This window comes from Sturnira hondurensis, unplaced genomic scaffold (assembly GCF_014824575.4).
Source record: "Sturnira hondurensis isolate 20B ecotype Veracruz unplaced genomic scaffold, ASM1482457v3 Scaffold0004068, whole genome shotgun sequence".
Lineage (NCBI taxonomy): Eukaryota > Metazoa > Chordata > Mammalia > Chiroptera > Phyllostomidae > Sturnira > Sturnira hondurensis.
In genome coordinates this window covers 1,022,929-1,046,813 of record NW_028076699.1, presented here as the reverse complement: position 1 = coordinate 1,046,813, position 23,885 = coordinate 1,022,929, and the positions used below count along the sequence as shown (strand labels likewise).

At 36.4% G+C, this 23,885-nt stretch overlaps 1 protein-coding gene across 3 annotated transcripts in view; it reads right to left on the bottom strand.

Annotated features, from left to right (window-relative positions):
* Positions 1 to 3,852: 3,852 nt before the first annotated feature.
* The window catches only part of MYSM1 (Myb like, SWIRM and MPN domains 1), a 34,289-nt gene continuing 14,256 nt past the window's right edge, over positions 3,853 to 23,885 (bottom strand). For all 3 annotated transcript variants that reach the window (XM_037043146.1, XM_037043147.1, XM_037043148.1), the window contains 14 exons: positions 22,345 to 22,443; positions 21,146 to 21,918; positions 17,175 to 17,305; positions 15,933 to 16,036; positions 14,395 to 14,472; positions 13,456 to 13,544; positions 11,858 to 11,912; positions 11,470 to 11,520; positions 10,716 to 10,790; positions 9,943 to 10,131; positions 9,092 to 9,224; positions 7,123 to 7,228; positions 6,887 to 6,944; positions 3,853 to 5,826 (listed from right to left, as the gene is read on the bottom strand). In XM_037043146.1, coding sequence (XP_036899041.1) covers positions 5,659 to 5,826; positions 6,887 to 6,944; positions 7,123 to 7,228; positions 9,092 to 9,224; positions 9,943 to 10,131; positions 10,716 to 10,790; positions 11,470 to 11,520; positions 11,858 to 11,912; positions 13,456 to 13,544; positions 14,395 to 14,472; positions 15,933 to 16,036; positions 17,175 to 17,305; positions 21,146 to 21,918; positions 22,345 to 22,443 — 2,109 coding nt within the window. In that variant the 3' untranslated portion in view covers positions 3,853 to 5,658. The remainder of the gene's footprint in view (positions 5,827 to 6,886; positions 6,945 to 7,122; positions 7,229 to 9,091; positions 9,225 to 9,942; positions 10,132 to 10,715; positions 10,791 to 11,469; positions 11,521 to 11,857; positions 11,913 to 13,455; positions 13,545 to 14,394; positions 14,473 to 15,932; positions 16,037 to 17,174; positions 17,306 to 21,145; positions 21,919 to 22,344; positions 22,444 to 23,885) is intronic.

Here is a 23,885-nt window from a genome sequence, read left to right as displayed (position 1 = left end):
TTCCCAAAACTAAAATCACCTTTGAAAGGGAAGGTATTTCAGAACTTTGATGAGGTTCAGGAAAATACGAGGCAGCTGATGGTGACTGGGACAACATGTGAGGTCCCAAGATGCCTACTCTGAAGGGGACTGAGGCATCATTGCCCTATAGACAATGTTTCTTGTATCTTCTTCAATAAATGTGTATTTTTCATAGCACATGGCTGGATTCTTTACAGATGGACCTTGTGTTTGTGTGCGTTAATGACCCTTTATTTAAAGACTAATGAGTTAATTCGAAAGTGAGATTTTTCTCTTTGTACCTTCTGTATCTTTAGTTGAGTAAATGTGAATTATCTTCATAATTAACATCTTCACATAGTCTGTCTACCCTGTCCCCAAACTCGATTTCTCATTCTTTACCTCCATGGCCCCAGTGCTAGGTCACTTCTTTCTAGAACACCTTCCCACACATGTCATCTACCCAAACCCTTCCAGGCTATTTAAAGGTGAACTCTTCCAAGAAATCAGTATCAATGCTTCCATTTTAGAGAATTACTTCTCATTTGTCTAAACATTTATTATCGCTGAAGTCTTTTATAGGCATTTATAATCAATTCCAATTTGTGTCTTGGAGTCTTAGCTATCTATGTCAAGTTTTGTGTGTCTCCCACTTATTAAGTAACAGGTTTCTCATGAGAAGAAACCAGGATTCATGCATCACTGTGTCCCCTGCAGTGCTCACGTAACAGATGCTCAAGCAAAGTACACTGAAGTAATGAGACGTTTCTGCCATTCAATGTGTATGCTAATTAAGTCAGAAAGAGACGAAATTATTTACCACTTTATTTTCAAAACTTTATATAGAATCTTCAGAACGTTTCCCTTTAATTTTTATGAGACATATCCCAAAGTTTAAAATCATATATTTTATAGTATGTCATAGTTCAGTATAGGGAGGAGAGTTCAATCATTTTGAGAAAAAGCTTTCATAATTGTATAAACACTAATATTCACAATATTCCTTAATACAGATATAGATAATATGGCATCATATTGAAATGTAAAAAATAGCTTAAATCATATTTTGTTACAGAACATTAAAAAATTCAAACTAATAAAAGAAATCTACATACACTGATAACATTTAGGGAAACCAGCAACAGGTTTATCAATAATCATAGTAAACTTATACAAAATATACAATTTACATGTCAATTCATAAATTCAAAGATATATGTGAGTAATCTACTTAAATCATGCTATAATCTAAATATTATTTTATAATTAATAGGTTGAAACAAATATTCTGTTGTACCCCATGAAACAGGAATACAAACTATGAAATCATATTTTACATCCTCCTTGATTCCTAAGAGACTAACTTTAGGAAACCTCAAAGACAACAAATCAGGCATTTCCCCCTGAAATTACAGTCCTTATGAATACATTCATAAATATAGTCAAAGGAAGAAAACAAAAACAAGATATCAAGAGTTAATTAGTTGGGGGTGGGAGGAACCAGACATCTCTATCTTGTTCTAGAAAGAATTTAAGGTGACTTAAAAGATTAGAAAAATATCAGAAAGCAAAAATTACAGTTTAAAGAGAGAGAGGGGAGAAGGGGAGGGAGAGAAGGGTGAAAGAGAGAAAGAAAGAATGGTTTTGAGAAACGCAAACATAAAAACCATTTAAGAAAAGGTTTTAAATCCCTAAGAAAAGGAATTAAGTATGTTACATTATTCTTCACAGTGACTTTCTGGAAACACTGCAAAATCTGGTATTAATTTCTAAGAAAATTATTAAACTCCTGGTAAGCTGGAGAGCAGATCAAATTTATTGAATTTGTACAATATTAACCCTGATGGAAGGGATGATAAAAATGCGTGTGCTTTTCTTCTTTGTGCTTGAGTGCAGTCAGTTTTCCTTACTGCCCTAGTGTGACTCGAGAGTTAGTCTCTAGCCATTGGTAGAAGTGGAAATAAAAAAGAAGAAAACCAAAATTTGGGTATCCTGACTTAATTCCTACCGAGAAATCCATCAGCTGGACATCTGCCCATGACCTGAGGACAGGGAGCTACATTGCAGGTGTTCAGGTGTTGTATGGCTCTTCCACGGGTGCAGGGCAAAGCACCAACCCTAGGGCATCCTGACTATCAGTCCCTTCAGGTCCTACGCTCACCTTGTCAGGAGCCAACAAGACACACAGGAAGCTGCTCAAGTTGGCACGTTGAAGCCAGTCTCTCCTGCTGCCCAGAGAGCTGTAGAGGTTCTGATCCCACTTACAGTCTACACACGACAGACCTCACCCCACTCCTGTGAGGAGGAAAATTATGGAGAGAAGGGTAGGGCAGCATGAATCAGCTTCTGGGAAATAGGGACGGGTATGTTAATCTCTCTTCTTCAGGTCCTACTTTCATTAAATGACAGAATGAATGACCTCAGGCCTACATGGTAAGAAGCAGAACACGTGGAGATGAAAAAAGGGCTTGAGGTAAATGAAGGGAGAAAAATGGTAGGATATGTGGATGAGTTCTGAAACTACAGACTAAGGATCAGAACAAAATTTTCAGTCTACCTGAAAATTAAAACTGCTGCTGCCTATCTCTTTTTTGAGGAAAATGGTCCCAGCAATATTGCTGAGTTTAAGAACTATGTTCATGTCTAAAGACTGAAAGCTGCGGTCTCATGTTTTTGGCTGGGGTGACAAAGCTACACTATGGTTTATGAGGTGGGTTTTGCAGAGGATGGACAGCGGCTGCCTTTTTTTTCTAAGGAGAACCTTCCAGGGCCAATTCATATAATTAGGCACCATGCCTCAGGCCCATGAAAATGTTTTAATGTCCTTAAAATTCAGGGAGGAAAAAAGCCCTTTTAGATTGAAGGACATATTTATAGATAATACTATATTCACTTTATACATGTGCAATGATAATGCATTAATCTTTAATGGAAGAAGAGGTCCAAGAGGACAAGCGTCTAGCGCCCTGAACATCATAATGCAGCTGTGAACACAGGGCCGAGGGCCAGGGCAGGAGCAACGGACTGGAGAGGAGAGCCTGATTTTGCTGATCCTGTGCCACCGATTCTCCCTTGTTTGAATGTTACCTTAGGATTAGACTTCCCCATCTCCAGGACTGTAAACAGCACTCGAGGCAGGTTTCCCTTTGAGACCCTGCCTCCTGAACTGCCTGCACCGTGGGGCCATTCCGATTTAGACTTCCTCGGTGTTTCCCCTAGGAAACCTGCTTCGACCCCCCTCAGTAGCCCAGGGTTGGCAGTGACAGAAATGTGGGCGCCTGCAGTTGGGAAACTGTAATACGCTAAGAGAAAAAAAGGAAGCAGAGAGAGTGAACGAGGAGGGGAGCAGGTATCACAGCCTTTAATGTTCTACACTTACATGGGGGAAGGATTTCTACTAAAACGTTAGCCCTGGTTTTCTAGATAGTAGGATTATTTTTATGCTTCTGTTTGTAAAAAACGTTTTATTTTAAAAATTGTGCTTTTAAAGCTTTAAATTGAGGATTACCATTTTTGAGCTCCTCAGAGTATGGCTCTTAGTAAATACAGTTATTAACCACGGGCACGTGGGGGACTCAGGTTTAAGAACAGAACTTCTAACAATTTCCACTATTTTCCATCACTCAAATGTATCAATATCATAGAAAAATTTCATCACAAAAGCTAGTTAATAACATTTTCTAGGATCTACTCCCAATGTATAACAAGGAAAATATGTTAAAAGTAAGAGTACAAATAAATGAATTACTACCTTTTATAGAATCAGAGATTTTCTACCTTGGGAAGAAATACTACACACAAAATTTAGACCTGAATTACAGAGGAAGAGCCTGAAGTCGACATGTTACGTGCTTTATCACCGTAACACAGCAACGCTGGTTACGGAACCGGTAAGAACTCTCAGGTTTCCTGATTTTTGGTCTCGAGCTATCATACCCCTGGTCCCACAAGTAACTGCTTCGTAAGTTATGTTACGTTTTTTATCCTGAACACATATAGAGAAATGGAAAACACTACCAATTTTCTTTAAAAACATTTGCTAATTTGGGAACTATACCATCTCAAAATAAAAAGTTCCAGGAGAGTGGTCCAACAATTAGAATGAAGTGTAAGAATTAAGACCTAGAAGGATGCTAGAAAGACAGCTGAGACCCCAGAGACACAATATTTAGGTCCAAAGAGAGCTTATCCCCCAAAGTCACATGGTTGAGTCCAGAACCAGGTCATTTAAAACTGGCTCACTGAGCCTTCTAATACTGCCGTATTCTTCCATGGCTATTAATTAACCAAAAAAGGTAAAAATACAGATTAATACCCAGATTAGGTGTAATAAACCTGTTATTATTAAGAATGCTTGGAGAATGGGTATAAATGAATTCAATGGTTAATAAACTACAATCTATTAGGATAAATCAGGCAGCATAATTGTTTGACAATGTACCTAAATGTAAAAAAACACAAATTTGAGTTTTGTTGTTTGAAAATTATGAAATGTCTTTCAGTGTCTCAGGCTCATGCATCTGAAGAGAAATTCTATTTACAGTTCTCTCAAGCAGGGGGTTGGAGGACAGTGGCCAGCAATGTGTTTTGTGAGGCTTGCGAGTTAAGAATGACCTTACATTTTTAAAGGGTTGTAAAATAATATGAAACCCGTCTGATAGAGACAGTGTGCGTCCTGCAAAGTCAAAGTTACTGACTGGCTGCCCCTTTACACTTTGCAGGCTTCTGTCTAGATTTAGAAAGTACATAAAACTGGGCTGCATATGTGTATGTTGTAGAAGGCTTTTTTGTTTTCAAAATTAAATCTCCAATTTATTTAAGCTTGACTGCAATTTGCCTCTTTCTACTGATAGCAGGTAGTAGAAAAAAACCTAGTCTGAGGGTGCTGATGACCTGTGTGGCAGTTAAGTGAGGTTTTATCATTTGCACACTCACATAAAGGGGCAGACTGCTGAAACTAATTATTTTATGCATCTGAAATCCATACAAAATGTTTTAGATAGCTGAGAAAATCACATATCCTGTAGTATTGTTGCTCTAAAATAAAATGGAAGCAAATAGCTATGAATAAAAATCAGCAATTTGATTCTCTCATCTGGGTGGGTCTCTTCTCTGTTTTTAAGGTTCTTCTCCTGATGCCTCCCCTGCCTCACACAGCAGGTTGTTAATTTACTAAATCAGTAGTTTTCAGCCATGTTAATTACCTCAGTGACCACTCACCCATTTCTCATTGGCAACAATAAACACATCTTATCAAAACACACGGAAAGGACAGAAGTGCTCGTAATGAGACATGAGATAGAAAACAGGGAATGACCAGTTGGGGGAGAACAAAAAACCAGACAGACCTCACTCACCATCCTGAAGACAACAGTAAAGTGGGCAGTCCTTGAGCGCCTGCTGCGCCGCCCACTGGCCACCGCTCGCACGACTGGGGCGCACGGCTCGCCCCAGTGCCCCCAGCACCCTGTAAGTGCTATGTGCAACAAGTCCTTTCCTCTTTTTTGTCATATGGTTTATGTGGCAAAGTTCAGATTTTGTGAATTAGAGAAAAAACATCAAAGCTGTGCTACTGCTAACTAGGTTACAATAATTTCAAGGTTATATAGGACAGTAGGATCTACTGTGTCAAGATTAATATGTCACTTTGTGAAATCACTACAGCAACAATTCCTTCGAACCCACAGCACAGTTCTCTTCAGCTACTCCGTTCCCCTGCTTGCTTTTATAACTGGAAAGAAATAAATTTTCTATTTGAGTCAAGAATTCTTCAGCAATGAAGCAATTTGTCACTTTGCTTAGAGTTTTCCTCAGACACTCCAAAAGCTAGATGAAAAGAAAAGTTTTATATTTAACACGTGAAAAGTACAAGAAGGCTTATATTACTACCTTTATTTAATAATAAATCTCACATTTTTCTAGTGCTCAAATGAGAAACATGCTTCTTAAATATGGTTGAAGATAAACTTGCATGCAATAACTATACAGCTGGAGCACAGGAAGCCAGTGCTGAATTAAGGCTTAGTTTAGTTCCTTTATGATTTATGTAAGGAAACAAGCCTGAGATTGTATAAGCATGCAATGCTTCCTACTTGGGAGAAATCTGTGACTGTACTCCTTTTTTTGAGTAGTTACATTTGTAAAAGATTTTGTAGGATAAAAAATATATATGTACATATAAACACAGGACTCTACCATTTCAAATTTAGGATGCTAGAGTCTATTTATTTCCTGGGAAATGTGCATGTTAATCTTCTAACCAAACAAAGATAAAGTGGCTATAATAGAAGGGGGTAAAATATTTTTTTTAAATTTTATTTTAGAAACTTAGTATGTTTATACTTTCTCTTTCCAAACTGCTACAGAGAGAGAGAGGGAGGGGGAGGGAGAGAGAGAGAGAGAAAGGGAAATGTTGCCAGCCTAGTGGTCTTAACTCATTACACTCATAAACAAAACTAGAACTGAAATAAAAGAATTCAGGAGTCTTATTTCCTATCAGAAAGCAAGGTGATCATTTAAATTTAATTGTTAGATTTATAATACCTTTCTTAAAAATGATCAATTGTTAAAGCTAAATGGAAATATGGCACTTCTGAGTTTAGTAAAATGAGAAAAATGTTCTCCATTGTGTACAATAATAATCTGCTAAGAAATTTATCAGCCAATACTGACAAATTTATTCTAAAATAGCATTATTTCTATACACAAGTGTAGGCAACAAAACAGATTACTAATTATCTCCTAGAAATTAATTTTAAAAAGAAAAAAGCAATAAAGGAAATAGAAAATGTATCCAAGAAGCATTAGGCATCATGGGGAAACACATCAAGATGAATAGCCTTAGAATCTGTGAACAAAAGAACCAATTAAAACGAAGGCAGCTTACTTTCTGCAAACAAGTCAGGTCAGAATCCCGGCGAAAGACTTTATCCATAGGGACACTGCTGCTGGAGGGAACAGGAAAGCAAACTGATGAAACAAATACTACCGACTAATCAGTTCTGCAATAAACCACCCCTGATGCCATACATCACCATTTTACATTTCACTGGGGTTTTCTCTAGAACATAATTTAATGAGGAACGCTGCAGATGTGCAACCATCTCAGGGCACAGCACATACCTACGGGAGAGCCTGTATTTTTCTATTATCCATCTTGTCTTTTCAAACACTAATTCCCACTGAGGTTCTTCTAACATCTGTTGTACTTCAAATTTGTAAGGTAAACCTAGAAGAGCACAGAGAAGCATACTGTCATCGACTATTTCTTAAATCTCTAATCTCCTTTTCACTACTTAAAATTCCCTTCACTCTTTCCACAACCACTACTCGACAGAGCAACTGAACAGCACTTTAACATAGTGGGAGTTAATGAAATATTTATTACCTGACTCAACTTGGTCCACCAAGCATATTAATGCCAAGCAATTTATAATAACAATAATAAATGGAAGTGAAAGTGTCATTTGTGTGACAATTCTATGTAAGAAGCTGTGGGAGGTAAAATGATCACATAATTTACTATCCAAACTAAGAGTCCTTTTGAGTAAATGGGGGCACTATTAATAATTGAGGCAGAACGCCAGGCTTAAACTGAGACTGACCCAATCAAACGAAGACGTATTCCATTCTAGCAATGTTTCAAAGCATGGGTTATTAAGGTTTACAATGATGTTATAAGGTAGGCAGCATCATTCCTATTTAACAGAGAGAACTCAGGCTGAAACAGGTTAAACAGGCATGTGTGGCTTGTAGCTACTGTACTGAACAGCATCCGAGTTCGAGCCATAATCTAGCAGATTGAGATTAAGAAATTGTATTTAAATTGGGAACAAGTGAATTGTGGTTCCTTCTTTCGTAACTTTTCTGTAAAATTATACTTGCTAAAGAACAATGTATATATGTTCTTTATATATGTGCTATGGGCATTTTGAACTCAAGTTAATGTCAACAGTATTCATTGAACAAAAATCTACAGAGTGGAGATCATTTCCTAGGCAGAAGGCAATTAATTAAATGCTTCTAGAGACACACTCACAAAGAAGACAGTTCCTGCTCTTTGAGGTACACAGTTTAGTGAGACGTGCCAAACAGATAAATGCCCATTTACCAAAACAAATTACCAGGACAAAGTGGCCAGGAAGACTGGAAATAAGTGCAGCAGATACACAAAGAACAGAGCAATTAATAGTAAATGACATGGAGATAGTGCTGGAAAATCTTTATCAAAGAGAGGGCACCTGAGTGACATCACTAAGATACAGAGAAATTAATTTAATGAACGTTCACTTGGCACCTACTTTATGCCAGGCTTGTGCTAGAATTTGAGGATAGAAAAATGACTATCCTGTAACACCATCTATCGTCAAGGAGCGCATGAGCAAATGGGGAAGAGCACAATGTGCAGTGAGTAACAGCATCCAGAGAGGACGGTAAACTAGAGCAGCGGCAGAAAGGCTAAAGTAGAGAGAACAAACACCGTAGAGACGACAACTGTTTCTTCTAATCACTTCCCTCCATCCACTCTTCCGTTCTCTAAGCGGCTACACTAATTCCCAGACAGAGTTGATTAGACCACAAGTAGACATAAATCCCAAAGGAGCCAAGTCATACAATGGGCTAACCCAACAAAATTCTTCATGAAATAGAATGGAAGCTAAGAGATAAAAAAAAACAGGCATTGTGAAGCCTAAACTAAGAGGCCACAGAGAGACTGGCCTGGTAGTCGGGTGGTCATTTTCTTTTTTCTTTTTCGACTTGTATGCCCTCTCAGAGAAAGCCAGCCTACATTTATATTGCTTATTGCAGTGTCTTCAGTACCTGACACACACACTGCTTGGCTATAACCCCTCACTTTTCCAGCGGCCATAGTAACGCAGCAGGGACTTGAACCATGAAGGATATCATAAAAGGGAATGGGGGGTGGCGGTCGAGGGGAGGGTGGGTTGCACTCGTGGCATGCAAACACTGATTCCCCAGTTGAGACACAAACTCAGCCACAGAATAGTTCTGTAATGTTGTAAATTCTTTGATCTGTAGGATTCCAAGACATGATGACAGAAATGGGATGAAGTTTTGGTTGGAAACTTACGGTAAGAGCCATCTGGGCTAACTTCATCACTTATAACCAGGCAGGTAACCTGGGAATAAGGTAAAGGGTTGTTTCGATTATAGGGACTAATAATCATTCCAATGAACTTTGCACCACCTCTGGAGAAGTAACTCTACAACGAGAAGTACAGTGTAATTAGTTTCAACAACATACATTTAAAAGCCAATGTTTATCCACACTAACATTTTAAACATCTAAGGGAGAAAGAAGGAACCAATAGGTGTGTTAAAGCTTCACATCCAAATAGCAACTAAATGAAATGTCTTATATATTCATTCCATACTCTTCAGTTTTTCAGGCCAAAACGTGTTCAACCCAAACTTAAAAAAAAATCTGTATTGGCTATGAATATATTTACTAATTTTATTCACAATCCATCAACTATAATCTTTTTCAATGTTAATAATTTACAAACAGCTGCCTACAGTAAAAACAGTCACATATCAAACATAAAATTGCATAATAAAACAAAACTATATTTCTCACAGATGCAAAATATATCTTATATTTCTGATTATTTCAGTTATTCCCAGTCCTTGTCTTAATTGTTCCCATCGATTTTTAAAAGCTCTGGGAACAATTATCACTGTTATTTTAATGGCTTGTCAGTATGAAATAGGAAGCTGATTTCCAAAGTTTTAAATAAACATGCATTACTCTTGTAATCAGAAAAAAATGCAAGTTATTTAAAAAATCCAGATGTACAGATTATCAGAAATATAACACTTTGATAGAAATGTTCAAAATACTTTTATGCAATAGAAAGTAATGAGAGGGAGAGAATGTGCAATCATTTACGGAATACATATGCGTAAGACCTAGAAACACACCTGGTATTTGGCTTGAGTATCAATATCTCGTAGGGAAGGATTAGGATCGAAGGCAGGATGAGAATGATACCATCCAATGACACTGTAGCCTCTTACAGCCAAGGTCTCTGAGGCCTGTGTTTGGGAGACAGGGTCCATCTCACACTGCAGCCCTGTACTCAGGCTGTTACATGGCTCCGCTGCACAGACCTATGAAGGATTGACCCGTATGTGATTACACTGAAATTCTGTTACTCCTATTACTTTAATGTTTTAGTTCTTTCATATGAACATACAGAAACGTTTTAAATCCAAGCCTTTTATTTGATTACATCACAGGGAGCCTTTAGCTTGCAAATGAATCAACTCCAAAAGTGTGTGGATCCACTTTGTACTTAAACAAGGTCATAACAATTGTTAATAGTACCTGTACAAACATACTCTTTCAATGGCCTCTATTATTTATGATAATAATTTCAACAGAATTATGCAAACCAAATTTCAACTATAAGGTTAGCACATGCTTCCTGGCCTCACAGGAGTTGTAGCTTTTCACTGGTGAAGGCAATGAGGAGCCCAGGCCTGGCAGTGTTCCCCCTTTCTCAGTGGCAAAAGGAAACAGGTGTTCAATATATGGAATGTTAAGTCACTTTTGGGGATATATAACTTTCCACATTTGCATGTTCAAATTGATATCATAGCTGTATTTTAATTATACCCACTGATACCTATAAAAACATTTGGTTTGGAAGCAGGACAAAATACTTTTAAAATCTTTAAAGTTGAGAACTTACTTCAACTATCTTATCAACTTCTGAGTATCTTCCTCCCAACAGACCGATCACTTCCGCCATAGACACATGAGCATGCTGGAAAAAAAACACAAGACAGACTTAGCCCAAACAAACTATCTGACGAAAAAATCAGAATAAAACTCACTTATCAAGTCTGGTAATTACGCTTTTTTAATATAAAGTAGCACGTCAGAGGAACTAGATGCTAGGTTCAGGGCACAGTCTCAAGATTTCAGAGCTATATTCCCTGCTGGCTGAGAAGCTCTGAACCCAGCTTTCAAACAATGCCACTTCCTCACTTACAAAACAAAAGCACCATTTGCTCTCCCTATCCAGGAAAGATATAAAGATGCAAAGAAAAAAAATCACTCTAGAACCTCCTATAGGATAAGACCATGACAAAACCACACAACTATGGAGTCCTCAGTAGTTTAGTGCAAATCAGGACACTCCAAATTTGGAGTTGTGTTTCCTTGTCCAGCAGGCAGCAGACGAAGGGCTCTAGGAAGTAAAGGTAGGGTTGATGATGACAAACAGTCTGCAAAAACTCACATTAATTTATTTGCTCTAAAATATGGGAACATGCAATTGTTTGGCTTTTCTCCAAAAGAAAAGACTTATTTTTAGATTCCTTGTAAAAGAAGATAGTTAAGATCCAAAATACAGGTCTTCCATACTCTCTCTTATGCCTGCAATAAAAATACACAAGAATAGAAATCAGAATAACTAAGTAAACACAATAGATTATCCTTACCAAATCCATTATTAAAAGTGCTTCTGAAGCCACTTTCACCTGAAATGGCTCCTGAAATATAAAAAAACAAAAAAGCAAAAAAATGGGGGAGCATAAAATAGAGATTTTGTTCCCCCTAACTGGAATGTCCACCCCCTTTCTCCGTTTACCCATCACACTTATCTCACCACCAACCAAGAGTCAGTGAGAATCAAACTTCAAAAAAATATGGTTTAAAATCCTAGCCTAGAGCAATTCCCTCTCCTTTTCCATCTGTATCACTCATTTGACTCCTCATATAGCCTGCCTTGCCCATTATTTCACATAGAAATGCCTGAAAAACAAGAAGGATTTTATGTCTAACAGGAGGGTGTTATCTATGGTTGTTCAGTGATGCATTAAGTAGTACCTGCTTTTCTTCACTGAAAAAATTACAAGGAATCAGTTGGAAGGGATCAAATGAGCTGAAAAAGAAGAAAATATTTATTTCTAATATAATCTTAACAAGATTAGGAAAATAACATTTATTCACAAATTTGAAAATATGTATCAAAAATCTAAACCTACTGTCTGAGAGAAAAATATTAAATGAGGAGAATTTCTTCAAACAGTCCCTACAGCCACTGGAGAGCAGCCCTGCTCTTTTGGACTTGATGTTCTGAAACGGGGCAGGGGTGGAAAGACAGGCCCTTGGGGAGAAAGTAATTGTTTCTGAATTACTTTTAATACCCAAGGAGGAGAACATTAAAAATGGTCAGATATGTGTCCTACACTGAAAGCGGATTTCAAAAAGTTCAGTGAGGATGTAACCAATTCCCTGGCATAAGACCTGAAAGAAATGTCAAGAAAGATGGATGTTTTCCAAAAATATTTCTGTCAGTACAATAGTATGGTCAGCATAGAGTAGGGACTCAATAAATATTTGTTGAATAAATAATTGACAAATGGTTCTGCTAAAAAAATTAATCTATACAGAAAGTTCTATAATAAAGTCAAATTTTAAAATGAAAAAGTAAAACAAAAATAAAAGAGGGGAACAGGGCACCTAAGCAAGTGCTTAGATACCAAGGCACATACAAATAAATCTACAAGAAATGTTAAAGGCTTTGACTAGCAAAGAATTGAGATTTGAGGGATATAGTAAGAATAAAGATTTTTAAGACTATGTTCAGAGAAAACAAACAAACAAGGGATATATTTATGTTAACACAACTGAAAAGAGCAGAACAATTTAGTTCCTGCTCTACCTGAGACTGTTAGCTCCAGGAGAACACACACCTTGTGTGCTGACTACTACATTCCAAGGGCCTAGAATAGTGCCTGACATGTTGTAAGCATTCAAAAAAACTTTCGTTGAATAAAGGAGAAAGATTTTTCAAATCAGAAAATGCTTCATCAATATGAATAAAAAGAAACTAAAGGCCACGATAAATGAGCAAATAGCAAGAGGGCATACGCATTGAAGAGCACTGAAGAACCGTGACCTAAAACCACTGTCAATATCACCTGAGGAGCTGCAGAGTGGGAAAATGACGGGGGGGGGGGCTTGGCATAGGCAACTACTGGGCTTGTTTTCAAACACAATATAAGCAGATTTTAGAAACAGAGGAATCAGATGTTGCACATAGAAAAATTCTAGATAAGATTTTAAAATAGCTCATTAGTAAGCCTTTAGCAAGTGAAGAGGTGACTACCAAGAATAATGGGTTCATGTAAATATGAGCTACCTGTTCATAGTGCCCGAGTTATATTAAATGACCATCTGTCATAAATGAGGCCGCTGTGCAACATGGCTTAGTTCCTATATTCACTGAACCTGAAAAAATTTAAAACTTGTACTCAAGATATTCCAAATTCACAATCAGTGAAATAAAAAAATTTCAAAAACTTTACCTGTATTTTTATACTTAATGTGAACATTATAATGCAAGCTATTTCAAATATTTTCCCAATATTTTCTAATCACTTATAAGTTAAAGAATCACATTTATATAATGTTAATTATACCTTTTTGTTGGTCTTTGCACTTTCGAAGATTTAATAGGTTTGCATTTTTCCTCTTCTCTTCTTCGTGCCAACTCCTCAGCAGAGAGATGCTAAAATATAAAACACCAGTTCATCAGAAGTCCATCAACCAACCACTAATAAGCAGAATTAATAAAAACATTCCTTTAAAACCACATTTAAGGGCATGTGAGAACAAGATGAAGTTGACAGGTATGTCTCCACCTGCGGACACTGCTGGTGACTAGGACTTGGCGATGGGCGCTCGCTCTGCTCGACTCTATGTATATAACCCCTCTTGGTGTTTTACTTGTTTGTGACTCTGTGGGCTTACTGGGGAGGTCTCCCCTAATAACCTGGCATGTGTAAAGACACAAATATGCGAGAGTGGCTCCCTTTGGGGATGCTCCCTTGCTCATAACACCATTCTACTATACTAGTCGTTCACAAACAAGTTATATATATGGAGTGCATGTGGATATGTGTTACAAACACATTCACTGCCTATTTCCTTTTTAGGACCACAGTTTTTATTTGTAGAAATAATACTTCAATATTTGTATTATGTCTAATGCTTGGGACAGTATCTTAATTGGCATATCAGAATGTCATTCAACAATGTTTACTGAAATGAACTGGGCACACCAACTTCCTGGCACCCTTGAAGATATTGCTGAGGGAGAGAACAGAATGTAGAAACAGATAATCAAAGTTCTGAAAATGAGCCAACTAGGAGTTCTGCAAACTCCTGGTTAACTGAACCACTAATGTCTTCTACTTCGCTGTTTATCAATGACTTCTAGACAAAACAATTAATATGGAAATGAGAGACATATATGTATACATGTTCAAAAAGTGTAATATTCGTGACATTTAAGTTACACAAATATGTGCTGACAAAACAACTTTCACTAAAGAGCCATTTAAGAAGGTCAAAGTTACCTCAAATGTCTGTCCTTCCAAGTCTTTTGCATCACACCAATTTCCCCATGGGTCTCGGACCCTACGTCTCCTTGTGCGCTGTGATGAGATGAAAATAAAGCAAAAGATAGTGAGATTAACTTGCAGAAACCACAACACATTAATGCAGAATCACAACACATTAATATACAAAGTCAAAATGATAATTTTCTAGAAAACAACTTCTCCATTTTAAATAATGTTAATCCCTAATCAGCAGTGCCTGACTAAATTTTATTTCATTAATTTATGTTCAATAGCTGGCACTCTGTTCAGAAAAAAAATCAGTGATTTTTTTTTCAGTATTCCACTTGGATATCTTTAATTTTCATATATTTTCACCATTTAGGAGATAAAACACTTTGATAAAAAGTATTTTTTAAGACCAAAAAGAGCCACCAAAAAAATGACTTCCTATTCATTAACTCATGGTAGAAAACTTGAAAGAATACACAGCAAGAGGTAAACTACTGACAACTAGAAGCAAAGTAGTTACATCTCAGCTTTAGAAAGGAAAAGATTGCTTAGTTAACACAAACAGTTAAAAATTACAAAGTTGGATAATGGCATACTAACATCCAGTTTTGCAAACCTCAGTTCTAAGCCCTTAAATGGACTAGCTGTCAGAGGCCCCTGACTAGCACCATCCCCACCAACTATATTTGAAAACACCCCTTCTTAGAGCGTATCTGGCAAAAAGTACAAATAGGCAGTTACAGAATAGCCATGGGGATGTACAGTACAGTATAGGAAAGGGAGCAGCCGAAGAACTTACACCCATGACACGTGCACATGAACAAGGGTGGGGGCACTGCCTGAGGGAGTGGGGGTGCTGGCTGCAGGGGGCAAGTCAGGACAACTGTAATGGCATAATCAATAAAATATAATTTTTAAAAAAGTATATCTAGGTAGAAATGGCTTATAGCCCAAGTACTCTGAGAAAGATACCCATTCTATCACCTATATTTTATCCCACCTCTTATCAACATAACCTACTTTATTGGTTCACAGCACGACTCTGCCTTTTAGGAGACTTGTTGGATCACTTTTAAAAAACAAGATTCATGAAATTTAAACTATCATAAAACTGACTAACCTCAAGAATTAAAAAAATAAAGGCTAAAATATTTTGGATAGCTATTCCAAAAAGCTGAAACTTATCTTAAAAATTTTAAACAAAAATAACTGAAAAAGAAAAAAAGAGCCTAACTATATAGTTAAAAAAATGTTGGATTTAGAAATCGAAACCAAGCAGCCTGAGGCCATTTTAGCAACACAGTACACTTCTCTGAAACAGTTGCCGGTGAATTTTGGGAATTCTTTTGGTTTGTTTGCCTTATAAACCCATGTGAAATTCAATGGAAACCAGAAAAGTGAATGGCAAGGTAAAATACGAGAGACAGTATGTTCACCCACAAAATGGCCATTTGTCAAACAGTTGAAGAGAAGCAGATATACCTTACTAAGCAGGGCCAGGAGCAATTTGGAGAAGTCATTTAGGGGGAGAGGTGGCTGCTTACCACGGACTGCAGGCGCTGGGCGAGTTGGTATGCTTCCACCGTATCTTTTCTGTCCCTGATTCGTGCTTTATCAACTGGGTGTGGCCTGTTATATACAGCCTGTTCTGTGGCAATTCAGAAAAAACAAAACAATCTATTTTTTAACGAATTCATTTGTTAAACAGAAGACACATCTACACTAACTATACATTGTAAGCTAATTTCTAAGTTTCTTTACACCAGAGCTTCTATGATTCTATCCTGTTCCACAATCACACATTTTATATGCCACGTAGTTCTTACATAAAAGTAATTCTATTATTTATTATAAAGAATTCTCAATAAAATGTGATTCTTAGGAAATGGGTAATTCGTTTACTTTTTTATTTACTCTACTTTGCTAACTTTGGAAGTCTAACACAGAAAATATGATTTCATTTTTCTTTTGGTGGCTGACAAAGTTACAACACCTTAGTTTTCCTGAAAAGCCAGTCCCAATATACAATGCTCTGGGCATACAAAGACACTAAAACAAAGACCTGAGGGCAAACTATAAATTTTATCTGCCTCTACGTAAGATAAAATCTCTGACAGGAAGTTTTCTGGTTAGTTGTCTTTTCACAGACACAGACCACAGAATACTCTTCTCAAACCATGGGTTGCAAGGTCCTAATTACCTTATCACTTTGCAACTACGGCATTACCTTTCTTCAAAAGGTTTGTGTCATGCTAATAAAAGGGGAGAATACATTTAAAAGTATACATATTCATCACCTTTTATGTTTGAGAAAGACTAGGGTGAAAAAGCGTTTTTCCATGAAAAATGTTTTGGCATTTTTATTACATTTAAACATAGAGGCTCATAATTTATTTCCTTTATTTAAGCACTGCTAGACAGTATTTCTAGTATGAATACAATATTTGCAAATTAAATGGGCTCTTAAAGTTTTCATAAAAGTTTTATTTTTACTTGACAAAGAACTGCATTCTTAAATTATTGCTACTTCTGAAGACTGCATATATTTCCCTTAAAATTATACCACCAATTTTCACTATAGGTAGGTCAAAGGGAAATATAGTTTAATCAACAAAATCTGTTTTACAGGAAAATCTTAATACATTTATTCCAAAATGTTACAGAATCTCTCAGAATCTCTCTCTATATATACCTAAGTCTACCTGAATTCTAACCATCAAGAAATTCATGGGTGCCGTAAGGATAAAAATGTCAAGTAAAAGATGTTGTTGGGATTTTATTTTTACCACATCCAAAATTGATTGCTCCTATCAATTCGAGGTATGTATGAATCCGTCCAATACAATTAACATCCCCACAGTTCTTCAGGCCAGGACGTACTGAGGTCTTATTTAAGTATTTCGGTTTGCATATCTCCCTAATTAAGAGATGGAAGTACAATTATTTTGGATAAATAAAAACATGAAAAAAAGATTTCTGGGAAAAACTTTTAATATTTGAAATATCTTAAAAATTCACCCCCTTGCAATATATGAATGTGTAGTAAATACAATACTAATACATAATACCCAAGTGTACATTTTTGCTGAAATAAAATATCTTTAAATGATACAATAACTTACAAGAATAGTGAAATTTTACAAGTATTCTTTCTTTCCCAATATTAAATTCAATAAATTCCAGTTATCCCAGGAGTTTTAAGTTAGAAGCTTATTTATCTACAGATCCAAATTCAAGCCTCAATCTTTGAATAAAAAAGGCACTTTGATAATATATTGGAAGCATTTAGTATTAGACCTTTCAAATTTTTACTATGTCACTTAGGTTCATCTACTTTTACTTTCTTGGATACTATCTTTTCATTGTAAACTACCTTATGAATACTTAAAAGTTTTATATTAGTTTTTAATCATTATACCAATAAACATTAAGTGCTAACTCTCAGAAGAAAATAAAACTAGATATTATAGGGGATCCCAAAGGAATCAAGAAATGCCCAAAAGTTATGAAATAAGAGGTTTATATAATAAAACACATATTTACTGAATATTATTAATATACCCTGCTAGATGGTACAATATACTTTAAAAATAATAGAAAACTTAATTACTAAGAGCTTATGCCAGATGCTGTACCAAGAGTTACACATCCTTAATCCTCACAACAACCCTATAAGACAGAGTTTACTATTCTAATTTTAGTGATGAGAAACAAAAAGATCAGAGAGATTAAAGCACTTAAGTTGGTGTGGTTTGGCAGATTGCCGGCCTGCAAACCAAAGGGTCACCAGTTCCATTCCCAGTTAGGGCACAAACCTGGGTTGCAGGCCAGGCCCCCAGGAGGGGGCGCAGGAGAGGCAACCACACATTGGTGTTTCTCTCCCTCTTTCCCCCACTCCCTTCCCCTTTGTCTAAAAATAAACTAAAAACCTTAAAAAAATTAAAAGTGATAGGATTTCAAACCAAGTATTCAGATAAATCATATAACATAGGTATTTCTTATTCCATTTTTACTTTATCTTACAAATATTTATTTTGCATCCTCTACATCAGGCACTGTTCTGGGCACTAAGAATACAGAGATGAACAGTATAAAGTTCCTGACCCTACATTCTAATGGGGGAGACAGTCAAGAAATTTATAGTTTCTACTGTATTGTCAGCTAGCAATAAATGACTATTTTAAATAGAGTGTTTAGGGAAGGCTTCTCTAAGCAAAAACCAAATTTGAAATCATAAATTCTATGGAACTTCAGGGAAAGTAAAAAAGTAGCTTGTGATGTGGGGTTTCAAAAGTTCCAATGAAAAGTTGAGATTTCAAATGTTTTGAAAGAAAACAACACAAACTACACAAATGAAGGCAAGAAAGTAGAAATGAACATGGTATATAAAACAGTTACCAAAAAACTGTAGGAATCTAAAAACTGAATTGAAGTCATTAATGATTATCCAAAGCAAAAGGTTTGAAGCAGAACCTAGTAATCTAGTGCAGTGCTTAACAAATAGTTAAGGCCTCTCAAAATATCTGTTCATGACATAATGATGCCTCATTCATTCAATCTTTTCTCCCTAACAAATTGAGTGCCTTCTGTATCCAAGCACTGTTCTTAGCATTAGGGATTTAACAAAAAAATAGACAAAAAAATCTACTTGCGTGGAGCCTGCATTATCATTGGGGAAACAAGGGAAAGACAATACACAAATAAAAATGTAGTATTTTCAGTGGTAATAAGTTCTATTCAGATAAATGAAAAGCAGGGTAAAAAAATGAGAGAAAGGAGACATGTGAGCTACTTTACATAAGATGGTCAGAGAAGGCCTCGAATTTCCCTTGAGCAGAGGAAGCAAGATTTACCAAGATCTGGAGGGGAATGCATCCAAGGCAGAATGAAAAGTTTAGGTCAAGGCCCCGACGTGGAAGTGTGAAAATAATGAATCAAGATCATACAGACTCTGGGAATCACTTTCACCTAAAGGGACTACAACAAGTACCTTTTGCTCTCTGAAACTCATTTTTCTCACCTGTAAAATGAGGGCAGCTGTCAAGAGAATTGGAGATGATTTAAATTCAATGCACAGCATTTGGTAGGCATTCATCAATGATATTGGTTACTATTTTTATTAAATTCCCCTAAACAGGGAGTTGATTGCCATGTGCTTTTATGAAAAGGTTCTTTTAGGCCTAGTAGGCCTAAAATCTAGTAGGCCTCTTTGTATTTTTCAAACATTAACTTTTCCTTCTATTTTTTTCAACACTTCAGTTCCTAATCACTTTCTTCTATTTCTGAAAAGAGCATTAGAGTTCCTGTTCTAAACACTCCTTTTTGCTTTTTCACCCATTGAAACAACAGTTAACTGGTTTCATGAACCAAGGCCAATCATGTTAGGAAACTACTGCTATATAATTTGTACTATCTATCTAAGTCATTCTGCCTCACAGAATCCCAAATCACAGTAACAGATGCCATTTGATTAGAGTAACAGCACATGCTCACTGATGATTGATATAGTCCTTCGATTTTGGCCATTCATCCTTTTACTTCCAAAATCAAAATTAGATACCAGTAGAAATCCGATTTAATTTATCTGTTTTAATAGTGTGAGTTAGGTAAATGTGGAATAACACAGTGATTTATAGTCACGACTTGCACTGAAGTCTGTCAGTGGCTGGTTATATAATCAAAGGCAAGTCCCTAAACCATTCCTGACCTCAGAATCAAATAGAGAAAACACCACCTGCCTATCTATTACAGGACTGTTGTGAGGAATCAGATGATATAGAAAAGCGTTCTGTAAACTGCAAAGCACTATGCCAATGTCAGTTGTTCTTTGTAAGTATTCTTTACTTTGACAGCGCCCTTACCCAAACTTGTACTTTGAGCAATCTCAACTGTCTCCAAGAACGAGAACAAAAATCTTTCTTTTAAAGTATAGCTATCTTTAAAAGCCAAATCACTTAATATTGTGTGGGCAAAATGAAAGTTACTCAATTACCAAATCTTGTTTTTCTTTGATAATCTTCCTAGGTTACAGCAGAAGCCCTCTGTGAAGACGGCGCTACACAATTCTGAAGCAATAACAATTATGAATGTTTAATGATGCATTAAACTATTATGAAAAATTCAAATTGCTTTCAGAGCACTTAGGCTAACAAGGTGGAAAGTTTTTTGGTTTGTTCCCAATCTCTCACTAAACCATGTAAGTAAAAGGTACTGACAATATAGAGGGGGAACTTCACAAATCAGGTAATTCCTGTTTCCTGATGAAGCTGGACGAAGGAATGAACAGATTATGCAGCAAATTCAAAGTTGAATGCATTTAAGGGAGCTATTTAGGAGAATGGGTTTTGCAATCTAGCCACATTTAATGACACTATCCTCCTGTCAGTTTTCTTTCTTTGTACTTCAAAGTATGGGACAAACTAGAAAACACATTGTCCCTCTTTTCCAGAATAGTAGTGCTTTCTCTGTCTTCCTAACTGTCCTAACAAAGTGCTCTTTAAGGCAACCATCTAACCCCCTCTTCTCCAGGCCCAAGTACTCATGAACGTGAACACTAATAAACAAAGAGACAACAATGTTTACCAAAGCTTTCCACAAAAGTTTCACTATGAGAAATTTTAAGTCTTGCCTATCGAAACATATTACCTTAAAGCTCTCTGGATCATTAGCATTGTACAATACTAAATTCTTCATAAGCCTAGTTTAAATATTCTAGAGTACCATAGGTTTTAAAACAGCATCTATAATTTTTCCTTACCACTGATCCAAAATGTAATTCCTAATTTTCAAATAGCGTTCTGGTGTTTTAGCTTGGCGACCCTCAAAAAACTCAGGAATTGCTTGTTTTTCTTCTTCTTGAATAACATTTCTATCTATTTCTACTTCTTGCTCTGGTGGCTTAAGCTCCTCTTCCTCGTGGTGCGCCTCCTCCATTTGGCAGCAGGACTGAAAAAGCATTTCATTATCACTCAAATCTTTCTGAACTTCACAAGGCTCTAGAGAAGGCAACAGCCTGTTATCACCTACTATTCCATTTCCATCATGCTTATCACAGCTTTTTATCAGTTTATTAGATTCCTGATCATTCAATTCAACTGATTTTTTGTCATTGGTGCTCTGTTTTTCAGTGCAAAATGTAATTCCCGAGCTTGAAAGTGTTTCCACCTCACCATGCTTTAAATTCTGAAGATATTCTTTCAAAGATTTAGAAATGGAATCGTCCTGACTGGCAGAGGTGACAAATTCTCCTTGGCAGGTTTCGTGGCTTTTACTATTAGGGATGTCTAATAAGAGATGTCTACTAGGATTCTCCTGGGGTGCTTGAGAAGTCACCTCATCTGCCTCATCTGTGATGTCTACTTCTTCGTCATCAGATAACTTTTCAATTTTTACAGCATTCAAGTTGGGATCAGCACGTCCCCTTAAACCTGACGGTATCCACACTGTTGTGCTTTCAACTTCACTTTGAATCTGAAGATCACTGCTGTTCTTCTGATTTGGTGTTTTCTTCTCCGGACCATCTAATTTTACCTTATTAAGAATCAAGATAAAACCCCATACATAATATTAAAATTTTAAAATTTAATCATTGGCAGAAAAAGAGAAATACAATATTATTAAACTGAGTAAATGTCTTTGGTATTATGTACCTTTATGGCAACTTTCTTTAAAGCGTTTACCACTACATTTTAAAAGGGCAGTTACTATTTTGTTCCACTACTTCACTATATGAAATTAGGTAGAATAACACAATACCTACTTCATAGGAACATTCACAACACTGAAGATATGCTTTCAGATTTTTGAAAATCAGTATCTGTAAAGTACTTTATAGGTATAAAAGACTTCCAACATAAAAACTTCAACATTAAGACTTCAATAACTGAAATAAAATCTACTTTGTCTTACTAATTTTATTTAAAATACTATTATTATGGATAGTTATATTCTGCTTACCTTATTTTTAAAGTACTGCCTGGCATAGCTCTTCACTTGTAAAACAGTGCGACTTCCAACTAGCTTTGCAATTTTGGTCCACCTTCGGCCAAATTTAGCCTATATCAAAATGGAAAAGAAATTGCTTCTGTTGAACTTACTTGTTAATATTCTAAGCAACTGCCACATTAACAAAATAAAAGCAAAGTAAAAGAATAACTCATGTTTATTTTCTAAAGCACACAATGAAGCCTCATATATGGCTAAAACTCTTAAAAATCTAAGCCCATATTCTTCCTTTGGAATCGGGACTTAGGGACACTGACCAAAATGGTTTTGAAATTAGTTTTCTTTTCATAGCTAAATAAAGATACATCACTTCTTGTATTCCTAACCATATGCATTCATATTATGTTCTGAATCTTAAGATAATATTATCTTAATTTAAAAAAAATGTTCAAACGGGGGGCAAGTCCCACTTACCATTTACACAATCAACTGTCTAATAAGAAGAGATGTCTACTAGGATTCTCCTGGGGTGCTTGAGAAGTCACCTCACCTGCCTGATCTGTGATGTCTACTTCATCAGATACCTTTTCAAATTTTACAGCATTCAAGTTGGGATCAGCACGTCCCCTTAAACCCAACGTGCAAAGGGAAAGCCCTATGCCCAATGAACTGAGTATGTTCTGAAACTAATTTAAAAATACCCTTTGAGCCAGATTCCACTTGTTACGATATCCATTATGTATACCACAGCAGATACTGTAACTACACAGATATCACAGCAAACTGACAGAAGAATCACATTGCCCAGGCTAGTGTGGCTCAGTTGGTTGGAGCATCACCCATACACCAAAAGGCTGCGTATTCTATTCCCCATTGGGTCAGGGCACATGCCTAGGTTATAGGCCCAGTCCCCTGTCTGGGCATGTCTGAGAAACAGCTGATTGATTTTTTTCTCCTCTCTCATGTCCTAGGGTGAGGGTAAATAAAAAGAGTGAATCACAAATGAAGTGACCTGCAACTAACACCTCCCCACACACCTCTACTGCTGAAGGCTATCCACCTGCCAACACTGAACTGTGATAAGTAAAAACTAAGAACCTGAGGGAGCTCTGGTGTGTTGTGAAATACAAAAAAGAATAAATATAATTTTACAGTGAAAAGGGATTTTTAGGTATCCAGTTTATCAGTTGATACACACATAAACCTCCTTTATAACATCTCTAACACAAGATACGCTCTACTTCCCAGAGTCGCTCAACAATTCTAATTTTTTTAAATTCTTAAAGCTATGAAAAACAAATAAACCCTGCTACAACTCAGGGAAGTTGATCTCAGAACAAATTTACAGGCTAGGCAGTTACAACTTGTTGTGGTAAGTCATCGTCAAAGATCTGATCCAAATAATAAACCTTCATTTATACAATTACTTCTTGTATACCTTAGAAAATATGATATATGGAAAACTTCTTAAAACTGAAAGTACTTCAGGGAAAGATATTGGCAAGTATAAATTAACTATTTATATCTCTCTTAACTAACATCTACTAGAGATC